This window comes from Pseudorasbora parva, chromosome 9 (assembly GCF_024679245.1).
Source record: "Pseudorasbora parva isolate DD20220531a chromosome 9, ASM2467924v1, whole genome shotgun sequence".
NCBI classification, from domain to species: Eukaryota; Metazoa; Chordata; class Actinopteri; order Cypriniformes; family Gobionidae; genus Pseudorasbora; species Pseudorasbora parva.
In genome coordinates this window covers 35,895,430-35,915,211 of record NC_090180.1, presented here as the reverse complement: position 1 = coordinate 35,915,211, position 19,782 = coordinate 35,895,430, and the positions used below count along the sequence as shown (strand labels likewise).

At 41.1% G+C, this 19,782-nt stretch overlaps 1 protein-coding gene across 1 annotated transcript in view; it reads right to left on the bottom strand.

The window, feature by feature from the left end:
* clstn2a (calsyntenin 2a) overlaps positions 1-14,903 on the bottom strand; it is a 318,427-nt gene extending 303,524 nt beyond the window's left edge. Inside the window, exon 1 of the mRNA XM_067452451.1 lies at positions 14,653-14,903. Within this exon, the coding sequence (XP_067308552.1) occupies positions 14,653-14,725 (73 nt within the window). The 5' untranslated portion in view covers positions 14,726-14,903. The remainder of the gene's footprint in view (positions 1-14,652) is intronic.
* Positions 14,904-19,782: the final 4,879 nt, after the last annotated feature.

Genomic DNA, 19,782 nt, shown 5'->3' with positions numbered 1-19,782 from the left:
TTGCATCTATTTATCTACTGGTATGAGGGATTTTTGGGTATAGAATGTCAGTTTATTTTATTTTGCTATCCTCACTTACATAAATAAACTATACTGAACCACTAGTAAGAAATAATATCTGGTGTCTGAATAAATTTGGTTTGACTGTAAGTCAGTATCATATGATCAACGAGAAGCAATTACATTGCTAACGTCCTTTTATCAATCAGAGCTTTTTCGAACAAAAACAATAGTGCGAGTGTGGCTTGAGATGTTGAAATCTACAGAAAAACTCAAGAAGAAAAGTGGGATTATTGAAGTTTTCCCCCCTCAGGCAAAGCTAGGGACTTAAGCAAAAGTCTCAGGTTGGTCTCCATTTTATCTCTGGCTGTCTAGAAGAAACCACAGTAACGCTTGGCGAGAACCGCAGACACACACGCAGTCCTCAAACAAACCTCGCCTCAGCAGAGCAGCTGTCAGCGAAGCATGTCTCAAACCGTCGTTTAGCCACTGTTCTGAAATCCAGAGTAGGGCTTTTTAAAAATGATGTGAGCGCTGCAGCCAGACAAACAGCAAAATTGAGCTGACCCTGCAAGTTCTCTTTTCCGCTGATAGGGGGTAAAAAATAATGCTGGCAAAAACTAAACAAACTAAATGTCAATGAGACTACTGAATTTAAAAATGAGCCCAAATGCAAATGATCTGATGCAATCAATTACTCGTCGCATGTAAAACAACCGCAAACACAATTTATTAAAGATGAAGTTGCTCTTCCATGGGGGGGCTGGGGGGCTGGGGCGGGGGCACACTCTGTGTAGGAAAGATATACTGCCGTGGCGAGGCGAGGAAGAGAGGCATACGGTGGGAAAGGCAGGGGGTAAGACAGCGAGATATGGCAACAGGACAACTGAGGAGAAGGAAGTCGACTTCGAAACACCACGCCACCTCAACCACACGCTGGGTTGTAGTGGCATTGTGGTTACGCTTGAGCGCGGCCCACAGCAGGGAGCACCCACTGGAGAGCCCAGCAAGACATCAAAACAGACTGAAATATGCTGGAGAGGACGTCCAAACGCCCCTGCCGCAGAGAGATAACACGGACATATGCATACACACTAACAGAGTCGCACTCTTACAGACAAAACAAACACACATCAGTCCCTCCAGAGTCAGACATGCTGAGAGATATCTACTGCAACTTTTAAACCCATCGGAAAAGTTTTGTTTTTGTTTTTCAGTTAATCATTTTCATTCACGGTTTCTGATGTTTCTCATTACATTTCTTAGGAGAAATACAAATAGAAACAAACGATTGATAGTCTGTCAGGTGTTGATAAAGCAAGAGAATTAGAGTCACATAACGGTTTTGAGTGTTTATGAGGAGAGATGATTTGATTCATATTAAAATTGTCTGCAGACTCTGACATCTTGATAAATTTAAGCACAGTATGAGCCTTTGAAACTCTAGGAGGAGTCGCATGAGATCACGCGGCCCATCTCTAAGGGGGGAAAAAATCTAAAAAGCAAACACTTGAGTAAAAGTGAAACCAATTTCTCTTTGGCAAATCTCGCTGGTTTTAAACAGAAATTATATTAGACAGTGTTTCTTCCTAATGCAAACACTGTTTTCTAGTGTATTATCTCACTGTCCATTTCTCACCCTCTCTGTCAGTCACTCTCAAACAAACACGCCGACACGAGTAACACAACCGTAGCAAATTATGCCCTAAACGAATACACCAGAGAAGGACTGTGCTGAAAATAGGTCAGATAGTTCCTGCTCTCTGGAACCAGGTTGCATTAGGAAAAGGAAGGAAAGGGGGGTGGGGGGTCTGAGAGAGAAAGAGAGTGGGTAGAGCAAAAGTGAGTGAGTGAGAGAGTGCCACAAACTGAGATGTACTGAGTGAACACATCCTGATTAATAATTACTAATACTATAAATGCGCTTATTTGTGTATATTTATATATGTGAATGTTTTTTATCTGTTTTAGTTATGCTTTGTGCAATTCTTCGGCAATTGGTCATGACAATAAAGCTATATGAATTTAATTTAATTTAATTTAAGTGAATTTAGGTGCATTTAAGTTAATTTAGTGAATGCATGAGTCATTGAGTTATTGAGTGAGTGTGTCAGTCAGTCAGTGAGTGAGTCAGTGAATATGTGAGTGAGTCAGTGAGTCAGTGAGTCATTGAGTCATTGAGTGAGTGAGTGAGTGAGTGAGTGAGTGAGTGAGTGAGTGAGTGAGTGAGTGAGTGAGTGAGTGAGTGAGTGAGTGAGTGAGTGAGTCATTGAGCAAGTGAGTGAGTGATTCAGTGAGTCATTGAGCGAGTGAGTGAGTGATTCAGTGAGTTATTGAGTGAGTGAGTGAGTGAGTCATTGAGCGAGTGAGTGAGTGAGTGAGGGAGTGAGTTAGTGAGTCATTGAGCGAGTGAGTGAGTGAGTGATTCAGTGAGTTATTGAGTGAGTGAGTGAGTGAGTGAGTGAGTGAGTGAGTGAGTGAGTGAGTGAGTGAGTGAGTGAGTGAGTGAGTGAGTGAGTGAGTGAGTGAGTGAATGAGTGGGTCATTGAGCGAGTGAGTGAGACCATGAGTTATTGAGTGAGTGAGCGAGTGAGCTATTGAGTGAGTCAAAGAGTTATTGAGTGAGTGAGTGAGTGAGTGAGTGAGTGAGTGAGTGAGTGAGTGAGTGAGTGAGTGAGTGAGTGAGTGAGTGAGTGAGTGAGTGAGTTATTGAGTGAGTGAGTGAGTGAGTGAGTGAGTGAGTGAGTGAGTGAGTGAGTGAGTGAGTGAGTGAGTGAGTGAGTGAGTGAGTGAGTCCATGAGTTATTGAGTGAGTGAGAGAGTGAGTGAGTCAAAGAGTTATTGAGTGAGTGAGTGAGTGAGTGAGTGAGTGAGTGAGTGAGTGAGTGAGTGAGTGAGTGAGTGAGTCAGTGATTGAGTGAGTGAGTGAGTGAGTGAGTGAGTGAGTGAGTGAGTGAGTGAGTGAGTGAGTGAGTGAGTGAGTCAGTGAGTCAGTGAGTCAGTGAGTGAGCGAGTGAGCGAGTGAGTCATTGAGCGAGTGAGTGAGTCATTGAGTGAGTGAGTGAGTCAGTCAGTGAGTCAGTGAGTTATTGAGTGAGTGAGTGAGTGAGTGAGTGAGTGAGTGAGTGAGTGAGTGAGTGAGTGAGTGAGTGAGTGAGTCAGTGAGTGAGTGAGTGAGTGAGTGAGTGAGTCAGTGAGGTATTGAGTGAGTGTGAGTGTGAGTGAGTGAGTGAGTGAGTGAGTGAGTGAGTGAGTGAGTGAGTGAGTGAGTGAGTGAGTGAGTGAGTGAGTGGAGAGGAGAGGAGAGGAGAGCAGAGGAGAGCAGAGGAGAGCAGAGGCGAGCAGAGGCGAGCAGAGGAGAGCAGAGGAGAGGAGAGGAGAGGAGAGGAGAGGAGAGGAGAGGAGAGGAGAGGAGAGGAGAGGAGAGGAGAGGAGAGGAGAGGAGAGGAGAGGAGAGGAGAGGAGAGGAGAGGAGAGGAGAGGAGAGGAGAGGAGAGGAGAGGAGAGGAGAGGAGAGGAGAGGATGGACTGCCTCACTTGCATTCATCTGGGAGCCTCAAGCGCACTGGCACAGGTGTTCAGACAGGGACAATTCAGCTCCAAACATGAGTAATGAGCACTCAGGGGGAGAGTGTGCAGGTACACAACACACACAAGCGCTGAGATGGCAACACACGTGTTGTTTTCATACTTCTGTTCTCTCGGTGCAGTGCTGCCGAGAGTCACTGCAGATCCCTGCAGGTTCACCCTGAGCTAAAGCAGCCTGTGTATATTTACCAAAACAGCAAGACTGAGCTGGAATCAGTCGGATTACAAAGCCAAAATCATTTCTAAAACGTTCATGGAAAGGCTAGTAACCATGTCTTTTCGCAAGGTTTTCCTAAACAGCTCTTTTTTAGCCTAAATGGCAGGAAAAATAAAATAAAATAAATGAAGACGAGCCGGAGGACAGGAAAACATTGTGGTCCCTCCTGTGGACAGCAGCGAGGAAATAAAGGCCACCTGCGATTGTCGTTGTGATCCGAAAGGGAAAGGCGAGGCGACAGATTGCTCCCAAATCCAATTAGGCCTGTGCTCCTTTTCCCCGCGAGTCTAGGGCGTTGCACTCTCGCTGAGAGGGTAGAGAGGAGGCGGAGGAAAAGGGGGTTTGGAGAGGTAATGACTCAGACCGGAGAAAGACAGGAGAGTTAGAGAGAGGCTCTGTGTCAGCATCGAAAACCTTCACGTCTAGCAGCCCTGAAAACCCTCTTCAGTGCCTGCAAGAGGAGCAGCTGGCTTCAAGTTCGGTCAGCACAAAAGCTGGGATCACTCTGGCTTTCACACAGACAAAGTGAGAGCGAGAAAGAGCAAAGAGCATGTCAGGCCCCTTTCAGAGCCTTTTACAGGGCGATAGCTAGGCTTGTTAGGCTCCAGAGGTTTTTGTAGATAATATAGATCAGGGGTTTTCAAAACCCTGGGTCGCGATGGGTCGTCAGGATGATCTAAGGAAACTTGAGTTACATTAAAAAATAAATGTAAAAAATAACATTTGATTTTCACAAAATCATACTCTATATGTCTATACAAAATGAAAAAATATGCTAAATATATTTGATTTCAATAATTAACAGATTAACAAAAACAAAAACTGTTGCTGCTGGGTTTGCTTCATTTTTGTGAGGTGTGGTGCTCCTCAAACAAGTTGACGGAAAGGAAACCCAGATGACAGAAAGCACCATACTCTTATTATCTGTATGACCAAAATGACGGTGTAGCCTGTTTTATGTTTCCTCTGTTCAGTCGCACCTCACACGCACACACAACCTATTTCATTGCAAACATTGCATTCTGGCATTGAGTTTATAATCAATAGTTTAAATTGTCAGTAGTAGAAACATATATCGGTTGACCACTAGTTCAGATCAGGGTATGATATTTTCTGATCTCGTCTTCTCCCCAGTATTTCCTCTCCACTCCCTCATTAAATAAAACTGTATTTATTTGGCCTTATTCGTTTAAATGAGCATCTTACACTCTAAAGTCATTCGCTCATGGGTCGTTGAGTCGTAAATAGTGTTGCTCATTAAATTTTTTCAAGCCCCAACATTAATATTAATGTCTACCTGTCTTTTTTGTGCACTTTGAAAATAATTCCAAATAAATGGTCAGCGTATCATTCCGACACGGTGTGAAAAACCCCTGTAAGGTCAGCAATAACTCAAGCTAGGAATCTGTGAGGGGTCCAGAGGATTCATATAGCTTCTCTTCATATTTCACTAACAGATCATTGGCTTCAGTTGGGATGTCATTCTGAGTGACTTACAACCCTTCAGCCAAGTCCAGGGCTTCACTCGAATGCTTTAGATCTTTTTCTTTCGGTGTTGCGTAAGGATATGGAGAATGTGATGTAGTGGTCAGAACAGAAATGCTACTCTGAAATCAGGACAAAAATATTGCATTTTGCACAGAATATATATATATATATATATATATATATATATATATATATATATATATATATATATATATATATATATATATATATATATATATATATATATATATATATATATTTATATATATATATATATATATATATATATATATATATATATGGCAAAACAACCCTGACCAGTCGAGCCATTGACTCCACTAGACCCCCGATGCTATACTGTGGTATCTGGCACCAATATGGTAGCAGCCAATCCTTTAAGTCCTGTAAATTGTGAGGTGGTCCTTCATGGATTGGACAGCACGTCTTGCTCCAGCATGTTTGTTCAGCACATCCCACAGATGCTCGATTGGATTGAGATCTGGGGAACTTGAAGGGCCAAGTCAACACCTTAAACTCATTGTTGTGCTCCTTAAACCATTACTGAACCAGTTTTGCTTAGTAGAAGGGCTCATTATCCTGCTAAAAGAGGCCACTGTTTCCATGAAAGGGTGTACATGGTCTGCACCAAGACCAGGCCAGCTTCTTCCATTGCTCCGTGGTCGAGTTCCAATGCTCACATTACCACTGTTGCCGCTTTCAGCGGTGGACAGGGGTCAACATGGGCACCCTGACTGGTCTGCAGTTAGGCAACAAACTGCAATGCACTGTGTATTCTGACACCTTACTATACTAACTTTTTGAGCAATTTGAGCTAACTTGTCTGTTTGATCAGATCACACAGGCCAGCCTTCACTCACCTTGAGGGTGAGCAAATCAGGGGCTAATTTTAATTTTAAAGTGAACTAATCCTTCAACACTTTTACAAGTCAAATTGACTTGCATTTGGCACTTGATGCCTGTTAATTTTGAACCCTGACTGAGATTTTTCTAAGAACCCTTTTATTACTACTACAAAAACTGCCACACAGTAAATACATGAGATCAAAAAACACAAATAAAAAAAGAACAAAGAGCATGATGGCGAGAGGGGACAAGGTCAGGTGACTGAAAGCACCATTTTCAGCTCGGATGCCAGATATAGTCCCCATTTTTTCCTTTTATCTTCTCCATCCCTATCTTCCTCGTTTTTCTGCGTTCTAACGGAGGAGACCATACTTAAAGCGAATCATGTGTATCACTGCAGGCGAGAAGGAAAGATTATGCTTTTGACTGCAGGATGCACCATGAAAATTAATAACTGCTTTCAAGAGGACAGGCTTCCACTTCCTCCGTTCTCGCAGGGCGTCACTGCTTGCCACTGAAGTGGGACTGCCCGCGGACAACCTCTGACTCCACGGGAAATCAAGCACTGAGGGGAAAGAGACATATCATATACAACCTACAAAAATACACCCCCACCCAAAAAACAAAAACAAAAAAAAACATTTGATCTCTGCTTTTGTTGCACGACGTAGCATTTTCATTCCTGCAGCGGTGGCGAGAGGACCGCGGCATGCACTATTGATTTCAGCTTCAGTCAGCACAGTCATATGACAGGCGCCACACATATGAAAACACTCAGACGGATAGTGGCTGTCTCTTTTTCATCTCTCTTTGTGCCAGTGCACTCTCTCTCTCTCTTTCGCTCTCTGAGAGCCAACAACTCACTCACACTGATCCATTGAAACACAGAGACGTCGCACCTGCATTAATATTTTACGCTGATGTGTGCAGTTCCTGCCTGTAATTAAAACTACCCAGTAAAGTGAATTCACATTATCTCTGTTTGAGTCCCAACAGTCACTGCGTGTGTGTTTGTGCAAGCGAGAGGAAAGATCAGGAGTCACGCGCCCAGACGCTGCGCTTTTCCACCTGGGAGGAAGGTGGGGGCGGTACCGCAGCTGCTCCTATCTAAAACAAACACCTGCAGCTTGACAGCCCGGGTGTCTCCTTCACCCGCAGAACATTAACATCCTCCTAACTCATTTATGAGTCGAAGATAAAACTCCAAGCCTCCTCAGAGCATCGAAACAACACAAAGGGCAGCACCTGCGTCGTGCTTTCCCTCAGCGTGTTACAAGAATATCCACCAATCGTTCAATTAGAATAGGCTCTGTCGGTATCAGATCGGCGCAGTGTTCGATCCTAGCCAGGCGAACGAAGGAGATCAAATGCCCATGAGTTATGTAAGAGTTACTTTGCAGGGTAGAAATGGCAGTTTTTCTTCCACAGTCACTGACAGCTAAAAAAAAAAAAGGCACTATTTGTAAAAGCATACAATTCAGCCACATCCTCCACTGCAGCCTAACAGTGACATAACTTCTGAGGAAATGCTTTGGGGCGGAAAGTGGAGTGCAGCAATTTCATGAAAACTTCTTGAAATTGTTGTTTAGCCATAGCAACTAAATAATACAACTTCAAGGCGTGCATATGAGGGCGCACTTTTACATTATACAGGCATTGCGAAACGGTTCAGACAAGGAATTACAGAAGGACCACACTGCATACATACTTGAATAATTGAAAATGAAACAGTAGCTCAAACACTAAAGCGTGGAACTAGCAGCGTCAAGGTCATGGGTTCGATTCCCAGTGAAAGCAAGAACTGACAAAATGTGTACCTTGAATTCAATGCAAGTCCCTTTGGATAAAAGGACCTGTCAAATGAATTTGTTTTTGCTTTAGAGGTTGTGTTTTGTGGTACTTGACCATTCCGATGGAAGACCAAATCTCCATGCTACACCACTCACATACAACTGAGAATGTCTAGGAGAAAAGCACTGGCTAGCATGCTAAATGTCACATTCAATTTGGTAGGTTTCTCTGTACTGGTAGCAAAAATTTATAAAAATCTGTTGAGTCATTTTTGTACAGCTTGCCCAACAATCATCTGTGCCAATTTCAGTGACAATTGGACAAAAGTAGGAGTAGCAGTGGGAAAAAAATATATATTTACAGCATGTTCCAAAATGGTAGCCAGTAATCAGAAGAAAAAAAAGGACAAAAAGTTTTGAAATGTATAAACACAAAAAAGTATTAAACGATTCAATTGGTGATGTTGGTGCTATGGGGTTTGTTCTGAAGACCCCGAAGTTAATCAAGGGGCCAATCCCAGTTATCATAACCCTATGGTTAATAGGCCTGCCATAGACTACATCTAGTAAAATAATACGAAATCTAAAAGATCATGGCTCTTCAACTCCAGTCCTCAAGGGCCTGATTCGCCAAGACTAATCTGAGCATGGCCAATGATCTAGACCTTCGAAGTGGAGTCTTGGCAGTGCTCTGTATTCAGCTCAGAGCTCTATTAAAGCCACTGATTTGCTTTCTCTTTTGGCCATCCTGTCACCATGGAAGGTCAGAGAGACTATTTTCACAGATCGAGCCGGAAAGATGAGACGTATGCTGCTTCTTTCCGAGATGCAGAGGAAGCTACCAGCGGCGTGCGGCATGATCCAATCATTGCAGGTCATCAGACAATGCTTTTACTCCAAGTTGTACAAATGGCAAGCTGACTGAGAGTCCACTTCAATGAAACCTGGAGTATAGCGCTGCCCTACAACGGCAAAAGGTCAGAGCAGCATATACAGGGGAGACGTTGCCCTTAAAAAGGTGCTATGGTAAGGTGTACGTAATGGAGGACAGGAATGAGTTATGTTTGCTGTTTCCATGCAGATAGCTTCTTTTCAGCACAGCACGCTCAGTGCAGCACAAAACCTGCGGTCAGTGCGTGACAGCGCTGCAAGGCCTAAACAATAAGTCTTGCTTATTAATAACAACATGGCATTGATGTTTCATAGAATTCTCTGGGTTTTCAAAACTCTGGCTGAGAATGTTTGCAAAGATGGAGGACGGGATCCAAACACTGACTACGCTACATTCAATCTCTCACACAAAGAGGCGTGTTCTGTCTCGCGGTCTACTGGAAGTAATCCATCTTGAAGCGCGCCATTGTAAACACTGTGATTACATCCATTCACTCGCATTGGCTTTTAAAGAAAGACATGCATCATACAAGGAAACGGTCATGATCCATCGCCCTGCGACATACGGCCATGCAAACGCCTACACACACTTGTACCCTATCACCATGAGCTCCCTGTTCACCCAATAGCAAGTTGTCAGCTCACCAGCACCCAGCACAAGCAATTAGAAGGAAAGCTGGAGGACAACGTCCCAGAATCCCTCTCTCTGGAGCTGGAGCAATTTAATTGAGACTGAATCTCAGGGACTAGCCCACTTCTCAGAGACGGTCAGCAAATATGAGCAGGGTCCCAGCGCTCCACCACCAGCACCAGGCAATCAGCCACAGCGAGGAGAGAAAATGCATTCTATTCGTGGGTGGGAGTGTGCATGTGCAACTGTGACTTTGCATAAATAAGTTATAAGAGATCAGTCACAATAATGTCATCACTTAAAGGTGCACTATGTAGTATTTTTGCAGTAAAATATCCAAAAAATATTTTGTTCAGTTCTTACAATATCCCAAATGTTTCCAACTATTTGTAAATTGTGAGAAAAGTGCTATTTTAACCAAGGAGCTGGGACGTCTGAGGGAGTCACTTGTCAGTTACCCTCAGTTTCCGGTTTTATTCTGCAGAAACACTTTACTCTTAGCAGTGTGAACAAGTGTCACAGCAGCCGGTGAGTGAACGTGCAAAGTAATGTCATAACATCATTTTAAACACACTTAAAGGGTTAGTTCACCCAAAAATTAAAATGATTTCATTAATTACTCACCCTCATGTCGTTGGACAAATGAAGATATTTTTGTTGAAAGCTGATGGCTGAGAAAGGCTTCAGAAAGGCCTCCATTGGCATTCAGTACATTCCCACTCACAAAAACGTCGATACAAAGTCCATCTCACTACAGCGGCTGTACAATAATTTTACAATGCGGCGAAAATAGTTTTTGTGCGCGAAAAAATAATGAGCTATTGTCTTCCGTGTAGGTCTCGGACTCACACGATAGCGGCGCTCCTCCTCTTCCGGGTCATGTATTTGAATGGCGGATCTGCATAATATTCTCGCGCATGTGTTGAGTTCACATCAATAAATTGGTGGATAAAGTCGTTATTTTGATTTTTATGCGCACAATAACTATTTTAATATCGATGTGTTTAGTGCCTTTATGGGTCTTGTGAGTGGGAATGTACTGAATGCCAATGGAGGCCTATCTGATGCCTTTCTCAGCCATCAGCTTTCAATAAAAATATCTTCATTTGTGTTCCGAAGATGAACAAAGCTCTTACGGGTTAATTAATGAAATAATTTTCATTTTTGGGTGAACTAACCCTCTAAATGTATCTAATATGATAAACAGAGCAGCGTTACCTCCAACTCATGACCGGAAAAGTGCAAATGGCGCCGGCGACTGTGTCCCGTTATAATAAAATTCCCGTTGCTCACAAGGCATGTGTTTGTGTAACAATCGCTCCAGCAGCCTTGCTCAGCTCCACAACATTCGGTCCTGCTCTGCTTCATACTACAGTAACGTTAATAACCGCATCCATGAACATGATTTCTGCCCAAGTCCTATTTTCCACTGGCTGTGAGGTGAAGACCACATGTCCAAAGATTCTGAGCTCAAACTTGGCGTCATCAAACTACGCCTTTGTTTTGAAAAGGAGCCCTCTACAGAAAAAAAACGGTCCTTGGACAGAAAAAAAACAGTGCAGCTTTTATCTGCGGTTTCCAAACCTGCTTGAGTTTCTGTCTTCTGTGAAACACAAAAGATATGAAGACCATTTGTATTACCTAAATATGGACAAAAAATTTTTTTTCAGAAATTCTTTTGTATTCAACAGAAGAAAGACATGACATAAGAGTGAACACAATTACAAAATCTTAAATCATTGGGTGTACTATCCAGTTTTAGCAGGGGATCTCAACTCTTTCCTGCAGAGTTTACCTCCAACCCTAATCAAACACACCTGAACATAAAAATCAATGTCTTCAGGATTACTAGACACAAGCAGGCGAGTCTGATCAAAGTTTTTGCTCAGCTCTGCAGGATTTTGGACCTTAAAGGCCAGAGTTGAGAACCCCTGCCTTATAGTCTGCACACTTGCTTTGATGTTCATGATTTGGAAATGCATCCGAGCGGAACTACAGTTGTGCGAGTGTGTGCGTGGAAGCACATCCAGTGTTATTCCTGTGCAGATTTGCCAGAGCTGACCCCTGGGAGAGACTGGTGCCATCTGACCAGCTGGCGAGAGAGCGCCACTGACAGGGCCCATCTTACCTCCAAATGCAGCTCTTTCCTGTCGTTCCCTCCCTTTCATTTTCCCTCGTCCCTCCCTGCCGCTCATCACACCGACGCTAATGATGCATGCTGGGTAATTAAAGATTAAATTAAGTTGAACATTTGCATGGCATTCTGGCTTGAAGATTGGCATGCTCCACGAGAAGCCACATTGTGACAAAAAAAAAGAACACTAGATCTCTCGCAACAAAAGACTAAGACAGATCTAATAGCTGCAGTCCACTTAGCAGAGTGTTTTCAATACTCCGCTATGTTTTCCGAACAACGGCAGTGATTCAAAAAACGCCTTTGCACAAGCTCGATGTACTTGGGTCACAGCACGAAATCCTAAGTTATGCATCTCTTCCAGATCAGCAACCCAATTTATTTAGCTCTGGGATAATGCTGTGCTTTCTCTGAAAAGGCCAGCATAAATCTCAGCCTGCTTTTACAGACCTACCCTTATTTGTCACCGCTGTCTTTCTGTTTTATCCCTTTCTTGTGTACTCCACCGTGCTGAAGCCAAACTCAGAAACTCTAAGACTCCGAGTTTTAGAAATAATCTCCAATTCTCAGACACAATAACACACGGCCTTGCCAGCATCAAAACAAGCTGACTGTGAAAGCGGTCAAGCTCTGAATGTTACGAAATCCATCTGGTAGTACATGGCACTAACTACGCCAAGGTCGTTGCTTTGGTTCTTAAACGCACATACTGACAAAATGCATCCTCTCAATGCACAATCATAATAGCAAAGACAATACATACAACCTTGAGTGCAGAATATGATTCACAAAACATGACATTCAAGTAATTCAACTGTGTGATGTACTGACACTGACATTATAATATGCTGATTGTGAATATTGTCTAAAATACAATAAACTATTTTGCACTCTGAGATAAGCTATGCTGCTAGTGAATTCAGTATTACAGTAGCATTCTGATGTAATTTTGATGAAATCCTTCTCTTTTTTTTGGAGAGGCAGAGTTTTGAAGGCAATCTGCCAGACATATCACAAGGTTTGGAAGGTTTCCAACTGTCATTTCATACCAATGAAAGTGTCGAGCTAGAATTTGAATGGCTTGGATTTAATGATTGGTTTATATTTGTGATTCTGCCTCATATTTCTATTCTATTCCTTCTCTTCTAATGGCACGCTCACCTTGTGAAGTTCTTCATGCATAAAGGAGTTTAATTTTCAACTCGTATTCATTGCGTTCAAATTTTTATGAAGTGCCAGAATCCAGAAAATTGATATGCAAATATTCAAGGTTCCGATTCCCTGATTCGCCAATCTGTTACACTGAAAGAGCGCAATCTCAAGCAAAGAGTTACTTCTAAGGAAAGTAAATCAGGGCATGCAGGTAGGCCTACTGACAGACATCCCACTAGTGTGCTGACAAATAATTGAACTGTTCCATATTCATCACTGCCCCAGAGACACAATTAGATCTCTTATCTCAATGTTTGTGTTCCTACAAACACATTAGCGGCTTTTTCCATGGGAGCGACACAAAAAAAATCCACTGTTTTACACTCTTGAATTCTTGAGGACTACGCAGCCATTGAACGCCTCATTGAACCTTATGGAGAAGATTAAGAAGAAATGCAGCTACCGCGAGCGTCGTAAATTAAACTGATCAAGGAGATATATCACGGGAAATGTGCCATAAAGGTCAATGAAATATTGATGAGGGGAAATAGGTATATTATGGCTCACGCTGGGAAAAATCACAGGCTCCGTTATTGGTTAGTGATTTAGCAAAGCATCACTTTTATTATTATTATTCGTCAAACGTATTATTCTTTCACCCAGCATAACTCATTGTTTGTGCCTCGAACATGAATGATAGCTTATTGAGGAAAGGTGATCTATGACTTTTATTAAGGATTGGATGTACGATGCATGCCTGGCTGGTGACAAAACGGCAGGAAAAATTCACTTGGACTTGGAATTGAAATAAGGGGTTCAGAGGGTTCATATGTCCATATCAAAATGTCATAGAAACTTGGGGAGGTTGGAAAACATTTAGAAACACCATATGCCCTATACCAACCAGCCTGAAGACTTTTGCAACCAAATAGCAATATTCCCAAATAGAAATCTCTTCTTGGGGCACCTGCCAAAACACAACACTAAAATATCATAAAAACATGGGGAGGTGTCATTTATTCATGTCACCGTACAGAGGCTAGAAAAACCTAGTTGTAAAATATTTCTTACGGCAATGAACACTGGATGCAACTCGCACCAACTTGCTTATGGTAAAGCGTCCTATAAAAGAGGGGTTCAACTCATGCTGATTGAAAAACAAAAGAATGCTGGAAAAAAACAAACAAAAAAACAAGTTATCAACGCTTGATGGAGATACATTGCCAACCAGGAACGACAAACTCAGCCTTTCATTGCCCGTCCGCATGATCCAATCTGACTGTAATTTATCATACATCATCTAAAGCATTCCACTTGTGCACTAACAAATAACTGAGCTGCTCCATATTCATCACTTACCCCAGAGACACAATTAAATCTCTTATCTCAATGTTTGGGCTCCCAAAACACATTAACAGTTTTTTTTCCATGGGAGCGATGGAAAAGCTAATGTTTTATGCTCTTTAAGTCCTATGCAGTCATTGAACAGAACAGATAAGATCAGTAGAAATGTGTCTTAAAGGTCAATGAAATATTGATGAAGGAAAATAGCTGTAATATGGATCATGCTGAGAAAACGCAAATGGGCTATATTATCCACAGCCTGTATTGTGGTAAGAAATGTTCCTATCATAATGAAATCGTGATGATCTCGTTGAAGTGTCTAAAACGAAGGTGCATTGTTAAGAAAACGGGGAGAAGAAAGACAAACTTGTACAACCTAAGGACATTGGCGTTTCCAACCTAATAAGACACTCTCAGTCTGTCATTGACGCTGTGAATTCTACAAACTGATAGTTATTGATCACGTATGATCTGAGCCGCTGATCTAACTGACAGACAGCTCCAGGCGTTTCTTTTCATGCGGTGACATTCCAAGTTGTCCGATCTGCCTTACCTTTCCCAGCCAGGATGCCGCACTGCCCGGAGAGCACCAGGAAAAGCATCGCTGTTATCACGCACATCTTCATGATGAGACCAACACTTCGAACTGAATGCGTTGACCTAATTCTTCCTGTTAATCTAAAAAAAAAAAACACCACTCTCTCAGTTTATCTGTCCTTGAGCGACGGTGAACTGAAGTCTCGCTAGTGAACTCCCAGCAGCGCGAGACGCGGTCCGAGCGCACGAGGTAACGCGGTCTGTGTGTCTGCGCGTTGCGCGAGTTAAACCCCCAGGATCAGGCTGCTACGTCACTCCCCGAGCAATTAATCTTGACCTATGATAAGGCATTTATTCACGCCCTGTACGAATACAGTGCTGGTACATTTTATATTTTGATGCTTTAAATGCGATATTAGAAACTGATTTACATTTGTGCCTATTGATCGTTTTAAGATTAGTTTATTTTTATAAAACTGAGGCAGCACAGTGTAAACACACATCATGATTCTGTCCAAACAACCCTCCTCGTTTATTATTGATATGATCATTATCTTAATCGAATGACAAGATTTCTCCCAAGGTGGGCAGCTGTTGTCCTGCATGCCTCCCAGGCACATTAAAAATGACAAAAAATAACAAAAACAACAGTGCTGGGAAATGGGAATTTTTCTTTATGGTTTCTAATTATGTTTGCATTTCATTGGCTATGGTAAAAAGTATCTAAACATTGTTGTAAATCATTGAAACACTTTCATATACAGTAAATACACAACAATCAAACACACACAGAGGTAAAATTTTACTATTCTCATGATTTACATTTTTAAATAATGTGGTAGCACTTTATTTTACAGTCCTGTTCCCCATTACATATTATATACTTATTATAGTAATTGCAATAACTGGGTAATAACGGAATACTAAGCCTGAACACACTCTCTCTCACTCTCTCTCTCTCTCTCTCTCTCTCTCTCTCTCTCTCTCTCTCTCTTTCTCTCTCTCTCTCTCTCTCTTTCTCTCTCTCTCTCTCTCTCTCTCTCTCTCTCTATATATATATATATATATATATATATATATATATAGTAATACATGTTCTCTAAGACCACTTTCAATCCATATTAATTTCCCTTTTTTCATGGTTGTCCTTGAAAATTATACCTTCGCGTATTTCTCCCATGCATTAATCATATGTGTGTACTAAATCACAACCTCTTTCCTGTAAAAACTACCACTTCACATGCAGAGTGTATTCTCAAAATTTCTATATTCTCATTTCTGATGGCGACTCATGCCCTACCTAAGTTTTCCTCAGGTGAAGTGAGATGTGTCAGCTGTGGTGAAAAAGAGCACGTGTACTGTGGACTTCCCATGTGCCCAGGTTGACTGGAAAAGCTTTTAATGAGTGCTCAGCCATGAACTGAAGGTCTTCTCATTTCCACCTGTTCCCTTGAGAGTGCTACCTAGGTTCAGTGAAAGACATCAAAACACTGTAAATAACACCTTCCTGTAGGTAATGTATTAAAATACCACACAAATCATGATACAAAATGTGACTTTACACACCGAGATATAAAAATGCAGAACACTTAACTATGAATAGATTGAGATCTGCATTATGTAAATATGACATGTCAAGACAATTATATAATTATATGGAAGTACTATAAATGCTTGTAAAAGTCTGCCTATAAGATGCAGTTTCATCACAATTGAGAAAGAAAACTTTCAGGAAACCATTTAAAATTCTAACCCACAACTCTTTCGCTCATTTTATTCCCTATTTTTTCTTAGTTAAATGTCAATTTCGCCAAAGCCTGCGGGAATTTCTGATAATCGTTTTAGTTGCTTGAAAAAAAATGAGCTGGTTTAAAATGCCATATTATTTCCCCAGTCTTCCTGAAACCTAATTTACCTGCACAGCTGATAGATTGGAAAACCCATTTGCGCTCATTCATTCCAATCGTTTGGCTTGTTGCATTTCAGGGGATGCATTCTGTTGAGTAAATTTGCTCTAGGTGAAAGCTTCTTCTCTCTTTTATCAACACATCTGCAAGTCTAAACAACCAGCACAGAGCAGACATGAGAGGAGAGAGCCGTTCATGGGAGGAACTTGCTCGCGATGATGCCTGAAGAAGGTTAGCTGCCAGTGTATTATGGATGATGTCAATACACAGTTTCACTGAAGTTTGCAGTAGTATCCTCGTTTTCGGATTGTGATCTTTAATTAGGTGGGACCAGGTATAGTTGTAACATGGGGAGAGTTGTAGCACTTCCAATTCCACAAATCATGGATAAGATAGGAGTCATATGACAGTTTCAGTTTCCTCTGGCTTACTTTATGATCCCACATGGAGGTTTTACAGTCTGTGCTGCTATCTCTCCTGAAGCTACAGCAGAAAATTGAATTCTGAGGTAAGAAAGTAAAAAAAAAAGTTAATATTTTGTTTAGTATTCCTACTGTTGTAGATAATGTTGTATTTTATGTTTATATCAGTTCAAATGTTTATATCAGTTCAAATTGTAGTTTCTAGTAAAGCTATGTATCAAGCTCCTGTTAATTGCAAAGCACTGTGCTAATACAGCTATAGCTAACCACCAGCCATTTTTCCAGAAGAAAACTGTTACAACCTACCTGGTCCCCACCAGCAGGATCCTCTTATATCAGCAGCAACAACATTGTATGGTCACTTTGTTCAAACTGTTCCGTTCAAAACATAGTTTTTAGAGCAAGATGTTTAGCGCCAATGAGAAGTCATGGCGCTTGTGTCATTGATGACTTATGACCTTAAAAAAATTCGAGGCAGTAATGATATAAGGGAAAAACTGAACGTTTACAATGGGCGAAATGTAGAAAGTATTCGATTTAACTGCAAATAAACGGATTCTAAATTCAGAATCACTTAAGTATTCGATGTGTTCCGACTGCCAAGAATTTCTCCTCGAAAGAGTTTTACTCTTTCTGAACATTAATGTTGATAACTACGTGCATGAAATAGCCTACAGCAGTTCAATATACAATAAGTTAATTGAGTAACTTACAAAAGATACAGTATTGCAGGTTACTTTCTCGCTTTTTGCTAAGTGAAATAGTTCCAAACAAAGCCACGGAAGGAGCGTTTTTTTCTAAGCAACGCGTAATGTTTATTTCCTGAATACGCGAACGAATGAACAAATCTTTTGAATAATGACTCAATGACTCACTCCTGCGGTTCGTTCCTGAATGAATCACTTGCCCTGTCCAAATAACCACACTTGTGTTCTTTGCACTTGACCACTTGTTTACATGACGTATTTCCTGTTTTTGGCTCAATTGTTCAAGTAGGCGTGAAGCCTGCAATTGTAACTTTTTATATAAACTGTCTATTACCCGATTGGAAGCACTTTGTTGCAAAACATGCAAGTATTTACTCCCCCCTTTACGACCGCACACTGCTCTCATTTGCAAGTATAGGTTTTGCAGGATGTATAGGAGTTACTAGATAAGTGGGTGAAGGCATAAACAGAGGGCGTTTTTCACTGCATTACCTGATTTGCCCACGTCACAGTGTGGGTAGGGTGTCGGGTCGGGTGAAGGGGATCATTTTCATTGCATGGCTTATGAACACCAATCAGTTTGAAAACCCCCCACCAATTTAGAAAGACCGCAAGTGTGGGTATTCAGACAGAGCAACAGTATTTGAATGATTCGGTTGACTGAATGAGTCAATGATTCGTTCACAAAGACAATCGTTTGCTGCCACCTTCTGGCATAACTATGTAATTCGAGAGCATAATCTGCTATTGTAGTACTGGTATATTACATTTTCATTTAATTTCATTTCATTTTAAGTTTTAGCACTTTTGTTATGTGCTTTTGTCATTTTTATTCGTTTGTATATATATATATATATATATATATATATATATATATATATATATATATATATAGGTGGTGATGCATCAGCTGAAGATATTACATTTTAAGGTTAAGTTTTTCATCTAATATTTATATTTTATTTGCGGCTTTATTTCAATTACCCAAAACAATTGTTAATAGTTTAACAGTTTTTGTTTCAGTTAACAATATCAACACTTGTCTGGAATGCCCAAACACAGACAAGCAAAACGATACAGGGGAAATTCCCAGTACGGTTGGATGCTGCTCACTCTAGACTAATCAGATGCAAAGTCTGGAACTTGTTGTTGTATACAATTCTAAATATATGTACATACATTTATATCAACGTTCAGTCACTTGACACATAGGTTAATACCTGTTTTTATTAATGATATTCAATTGTGTCTTATTACCCACATCTCTCTCCAGTCTCATAATATATAACAGGCATAGCTGTAATATGTCTTAGCTGTGTCTTTTGCTATTACGGAGCTCCTCTAAATAATTAATTCCGATTCTATTTAAAATCTTATGAGAACAATCTGTTTAAATGAAGTCTGAACTCTTATCTTGCAGGAATCACTTATTTAGGATCTACAGTGGAGGTGATGCATCAGCCGAAGATATTACATTTTTTATTTGCTTTATGTGTTTTTCACTGCCTCGGTTAGACTCTGGATCCATCATTTGCTCATGGAGTCAATTTTTTCAGCACCTTGGAGAGTTCCCAGTATCTATGGCAGTACTACTTACCTCCCAAGAGGGGTCACCCTAGAGTCATCTGCGTTTAATTACTGCCTAGCCCTACTTGAGATCGACTTGCAAAGGAACGAGTGAGTCAGTTAAAAAAAGAGAAATTCTCCATTAAATGGCAATCCTAAAGACTGTCTTAACTGGCCTACATCTCCATCTGTAGGCATAGAACATGATGCAAATGCAGACTCAAAGAGAATGAAGGCCAAACATGGTCGGTTTATAAGCTCATCACCTCTGCATGATGTAATACAAAGAATATGACTCCATTAGTGTGCACAACATTAGTCACATTAGCTAGAGCAGCTCAAAGTATGGATCTTTACAGCCCATTTCCCCTTTAGTAGCTATAATTAGGGTAGTTTTGCGCAAAGTGCCTTTTTGAAGGGCAACAGAAAGTCCCCTTGAAGAGTGATTAGGAAAAGCTTTTTCTCTCTCCCGCAGGTTAGATATTTATGTTAAAAAGGTAATACATAATGCATGAAGGGTTAAGAATTGAAAAAGAGAAAGTGG